A 6,000-nucleotide genomic window follows, 5' to 3' on the forward strand; every position below is an offset into this window, starting at 1 on the left:
CACAAGTCCGCTTCTTCAAACGAGATAAAATTTCAACGGGACAAGCCAGGAAAGGAAAATGAAAACCGCCACAACACCGGTGCGAAACCTTTTTTTAGAGGTCGTCGGTGAGAAACTAGAGATGCAGGAAAATAATTTATTTTTTGAGACATTAAAAGGAAATAAATGGGGTAGTGTGATAGTGGGGCTGGGCTGCATCGGCATGTGGGAGTGCAGCTAGAGGCCCAATACACACAGACTGGAAGCCAGTGCCCACAGAATAATTAGTTTGAAATATATGTTCTGTATTTAACATTTTATACTATTCGTAGATCTACTGAAATTGTTACCAGTTATTTTTTTTCACAGTGCTCGCCCTTTTTTCCTTTAATAATGATGAAAACAGAGTTTTTCTATAGACAAACATTGCTACTGTGTTAATTTCTCAATATCTGTTCCATCCTTGGGTGAATCCAAAATTAACCGTACCTCGTTTGGCTAACATTAACCAGCCCAGCTACACGGGCAAGGATCGATCAAAGTTGAACTGTCCGCAAGAATGTTTCGCTGCAAAAGTTTTGAAGAATTTTGCTTATCACTCCAATTTAGTGCCCTCATCATCTTCATCTTTCAGAATGTAGAAGATGTAATTTTACTGTTGATTCATTCAAATTCCTACAGCTGGATGAAAATTCAATTGGTTTCAACCTGGTCGTTCTATTAATAGGCTAGAACTGACTGATAAATTAAGATAATATTCAGGATAAGAAATTAAGATGACCGACTGAAGTTGAGCACCACGCTTCAGATTGGTCAACACACGGACCAGTCTCATTTTCAGATGCACACCGAATGTTTCAGATGCAAAGGCAGTGACAAAGATTCACAGGATTAATTCAGCCATAGATTCACAGGAGAATTAAGATTGAAAGGATTGCATCTTTGGCCATTCCCACAGAAATCACAGATACACAATGCCGGCCTTGCTCATCGAGATCTGATGAAAGGGCCACCACACTACATACAAGATCCAACTAACTAAGCAACACGACACGGTTCCTCGGCGCAGGCTAGGCTATGGTGGCGGCTACTCCTTGGCGGCGACCTTCTTCTTGGGGGACTTGGTGGCCGTCTTCTTCTTGGGCGACTTGGCCTCCTTCTCGGCCGCGGCGGGGGACTTCTTGGGGAGCAGCACGGAGTTGATGTTGGGGATGACGCCGCCGTGGGCGATGGTGACGCCGGCGAGCAGCCTGCCGAGCTCCTGGTCATTGCGGACGGCGAGCAGCAGGTGGCGCGGGATGATGCGGGTCTTCTTGTTGTCCTTGGCCGCGTTGCCGGCGAGCTCCAGGACCTGAGATTTGAAGCGCCGAACGAGATCAGTTATCTGTCGAACACAAGAAGAACAGAGCAGAACAGATGCTCGGGGTCGGGGACAGGAAAGATATGTGCGTACCTCGGCGGCGAGGTACTCGAGGACGGCGGCGAGGTAGACGGGGGCGCCGGAGCCGACGCGCTGCGCGTAACGGCCCTTCTTGAGGTAGCGCCCGATGCGGCCGACGGGGAACTGGAGCCCGGCCTTCACGGACCGGGTCACGGCCTTCTTCCTGTCGCCACCCTTCCTTCCGGCCATCTTGCTTGCTGCTTCTCCGGCGACGAGGACTCACGAGGTGTTGTGTCGGCGGCGGTTGCGCTGGATCGAGATGCTCTGAGTTTGTGGGTTTGGACGGCGGCGAGAGCGCGGCTTTTATCGGAGGCGGGAGCGTCGCGGGAGGGGGGAGCGATCCGCGTGACGTGCTGCGCGCGCCGTTGGATCTGGGGGAGCTTGCGGGGCAGGGGGAGTGATCCGTGGGAGGTCCAGATGAACCAATCAGAGAGCAGAGATCAGCCTATGTATTTTATTTTATTTTGAAAACCACCTCATATATTACTTAACCAACAGAGTTATTACAATCACTCATTACAAAATTGACCACACAGGCCGGAACATCATTAACAAGAATACCATCTGACCTATTGTCAAAACTATACTTAGCAATAAGATGAGCCACCACATTGGCTGAATGATTAATCTTTGAAATTTTGAACCTATGTAGCATCTTGGAGATACTCATTGCTTCCTTCTTCAAATTAAATAGCGGTGACCTGTCAAAACTTTCCTTTGCAAGAGACGCAACAACAAACACACAGTCAGTCTCTAAAATTATAAGATTGTGGAGCGTGATACCTATATAGAGACCAACAATGCAAGCCCGGAGTTCCACTTCCTCCGTGCTTTTACAACGCCCGATGAAATCCCAAGAGGAAACAATGGCATTTCCAGAGGAGTCCCTAGCCACCACACCCACACTTGCAGCACTAATGCTCTCCACAAAGCTTGCGTCGACATTTATCTACCTGACTCCTCTTCTCCGTTCTATGTAAAGATGCACAATAGCTCTCTGGCTTGCCTCTGGCAAGTCAGAGGATCCGACTTCACATATTTTTGTGGCTCACATCAACTATGTCTATCTTCCACTCACCACCTCTGTCTCCCCAATCCAGTCTTACCACCTATGTTGATGGCTCATCTGATCAAAATCCCCCTTCTACTTTCACCCACACACTTTGCATTTTAGACACATAACTGTGCAATTGTGTATATGTGAAGATTCCAAGAAGGAAAAAAAACATACGTACAATCCACAAAGCAATTGATCATGATCAAATTTGTAAGCCCACTTGGATATTGAGCATTTACCCATAAGAATAGGATTATTTTCAATGAGTAGTTGTAGGTGTAACTTCGGAAAAGAGAATCTGATAAAGCTTTTCTTGCCTAGAGTCATTGAGTCAAGCTGGTGTTAAAGATTATAAATTGACTTACTACACCCCAAAGTATGAAACTAAGAATACTGATATCTTGGCAGCATTCCGAGTAAGTCCTCAGCCTGGGGTTCTAGATAAAGTAGTATTAGTTAATATACGTTGATTCAAACAAATCAAAAAAAAAGAGACAATCTTTTTCCATACTTTATGCTGGGACAACCATTTTGAGCACAACCAATATATATTAGAACCCCCTTTACTTGCCGAAGCACTTCTTAGATCTGTCAATTATGTTATGGCCGGAGTCCTACTCATAGTGATCTGGTCGAATTGGGAGAAGCCATAGGTATTATTGCAGGTCAATCAATTGGAGAGCCAGGGACTCAACTAACATTAAGAACTTTTCATATTGGCGGAGTATTCACCGGGGGGGGGGGGGGGGTACTGCCGACCTATCGTCGATATCCATCTAGCCTCTACATGGCAGTAGGATGAAAAAAAAAGTCGAAGACATAGGAACCTAAGTTGGTCCGGCAGAAGAAAAGGTGGAGAAAACATGAGTTCACAGGTGGACTTAAAGATATGGTATGAATTATATCGAAAAGAAAGTGTGACTTTTCAAGAACTCATGATGAATAACGGTATTAAGCAAATCGGTGGTGAAAAACTCATATAATAAACATCCTTGAGTATAGTTTATCATTGTTTATGTTTTACAATATCCCTCTTAAATGCGAGCCTTTGCATAGAACATTCGCCTTCTCACAACAACGATGGATCACTAGGGTTTAGCAGCACTCGTAAGAAGATTTAGTACTATCAAGTACCCCCTCCGTCCCGAAATAAGTGTCTCAACTTTGTACTAACTTTAGTACAAAGTTGTACCAACATTGAGACACTTATCTTGGGACGGTGGAAGTAGTATATTGTGATAACCATTGGCATGAGAAGCTAATGTATCATTGTCATTATCATTGTACTAACACTGGAACGGGAGGTGTTTAGTATTTATTCTTCCTAAAGCAGCAAGTTGTATTGCATTGACTACACAAATTTCTAGCAAAGTAATTCAAGATATTTATAAGATCCCACAAGTGTTTCTCATTTTAGGACAAGCGGTATTATAGAATGTATTTGCATTGATCCAATGTGGCTAGCCCTTGCAGAATACTGGTACAACACCACGTTTCACTCGGCTTTGGGGAGGACACCGTTTGAAGTTATCTATGGGCAGCTGTCGCGCGAATTTGGAGTGGACCAGGTTGAGGAATGCTCAGTACCAGATTTGGCTGCATGGTTGAACGAACGAGAAGTCATGCTTGAACACCTCCAATATGATAGGCATCAAAGAGGGATATAATAAAACTTTCATATAAAAGTGCATTGAATACTATGAGAAGTTTGATTCCTTATGATTGTTTTGAGATATGAAGATGGTGATATTAGAGTCATGCTAGTAAGTAGTTGTGAATTTGAGAAATACTTGTGTTGAAGTTTGTGAGTCCCGTAGCATGCACGTATGGTGAACCGTTATGTGATGAAGTCGGAGCATGATTTATTTATTGATTGTCTTCCTTATGAGTGGCGGTCGGGGACGAGCGATGGTCTTTTCCTACCAATCTATCCCCCAAGGAGCATGCGTGTAGTACTTTGTTTCGATGTCAAATAGATTTTTGCAATAAGTATGTGAGTTCTTTATGACTAATGTTGAGTCCATGGATTATACGCACTCTCACCTTTCCACCATTGCTAGCCTCTCTAGTACCGCGCAACTTTCGCCGGTACCATAAATCCACCACATATCCTTCCTCAAAACAGTCACCATACCTACCTATTATGGCATTCCATAGCCATTCCGAGATATATTGCCATGCAACTTTCCACCGTTCCGATTATTATGACACGCTCCATCATTGTCATATTGCTTTGCATGATCATGTAGTTGACATCGTATTTGTGGTAAAGCCAAAGTTCATCATTTTTTATACATGTCACTCTTGATTCATTGCACATCCCAGTACACCGCCGGAGGCATTCACATAGAGTCATATTTTGTTCTAAGTATTGAGTTATAATTTTCGAGTTGTAAGTAAATAAAAGTGTGATGATTTCATTATTAGAGCATTGTCCCAAGTGAGGAAAGTATGATGGAGACTATGATCCCCCCACAAGTCGGGATGAGACTCCGGACGCGCCAAAAAAAAAGAGAGAAGGCCCAACAAAAAAATGAGAGAAAAATATAGAAGGGACAATGTTACTATGCTTTTACCACACTTGTGCTTCAAAGTAGCACCATGGTCTTCATGATAGAGAGTCTCCTATGATATCGCTTTCATATACTAGTGGGAATTTTTCATTATAGAACTTGGCTTGTATATTCCAATGATGGGCTTCCTCAAATTGCCCTAGGTCTTCGTGAGCAAGCAAGTTGGATGCACACCCACTTAGTTTTCTTTTTGAGCTTTCATAAACTTATAGCTCTAGTGCATCCGTTGCATGGCAATCCCTACTCACTCTCACATTGATATCTATTGATGGGCATCCCCATAGCCCGTTGATACGCCTAGTTGATGTGAGACCATCTCCTTCTTTTTGTCTTCTCCACAACCACCGTTTGTTCCACCTATAATGCTATGTCCATGGCTCATGCTCATGTATTGCGTGAAAGTTGAAAAAGTTTGAGAACATCAAAATTATGAAACAATTGCTTGGCTTGTCATCGGGGTTGTGCATGATTTGAATATTTTGTGTGATGAAGATGGAGCATAACCAGACTATATGATTTTGTAGGGATAAGCTTTCTTTGACCATGTTATTTTGAGAAGACATAATTATTTTGTTAGTATGCTTGAAGTATTATTATTTTTATGTCAATAGTAAACTTTTGTTTTGAATCTTACGGATCTGAACATTCATGCCACAATAAAGAGAATTACATGGATAAATATGTCAGGCAGCATTCCACATCAAAAATTCTGTTTTTATCATTTACCTACTCGAGGACGAGTAGGAATTAAGCTTGAGGATGCTTGATACGTCTCCAACGTATCTATAATTTTTGATTGTTCCATGCTATTATATTATCTGTTTTGGATGTTTTATATGCATTAATATGCTATTTTATATGATTTTTTGGACTAACCTATTAACCTAGAGCCCAGTGCCAGTTTCTGTTTTTTTCCTTGTTTTAGAGTTTCGCAGAAAAGGAATACCAAA

General features: G+C 42.6%; 1 protein-coding gene across 1 annotated transcript; it reads right to left on the minus strand.

The window, feature by feature from the left end:
* Window positions 1–898: 898 nt before the first annotated feature.
* Window positions 899–1,713, minus strand: LOC109745213 (histone H2A.1). The gene is made up of 2 exons (XM_020304346.4): window positions 1,433–1,713; window positions 899–1,330 (listed from the first exon to the last, which is right to left on the minus strand). The coding sequence occupies exons 1-2, from the start codon at window positions 1,607–1,609 to the stop codon at window positions 1,067–1,069; spliced, it is 441 nt and encodes a 146-aa protein (XP_020159935.1). The 5' UTR covers window positions 1,610–1,713; the 3' UTR covers window positions 899–1,066.
* Between the last annotated feature and the right edge of the window lie 4,287 nt (window positions 1,714–6,000).

The sequence above is a fragment of the Aegilops tauschii genome, chromosome 6 (assembly GCF_002575655.3).
Source record: "Aegilops tauschii subsp. strangulata cultivar AL8/78 chromosome 6, Aet v6.0, whole genome shotgun sequence".
In the NCBI taxonomy this organism is placed as follows: Eukaryota; Viridiplantae; Streptophyta; class Magnoliopsida; order Poales; family Poaceae; genus Aegilops; species Aegilops tauschii.

Coding starts and splice junctions, on each gene's coding strand:
- LOC109745213 (XM_020304346.4), bottom strand. CDS start 1,609: ATGGCCGGAAGGAAGGGTGGCGACAGGAAGAAGGCCGTGACCCGGTCC. Junction 1,331..1,432: donor TCGAGTACCTCGCCGCCGAG/GTACGCACATAT, acceptor TTCAAATCTCAG/GTCCTGGAGCTCGCCGGCAA.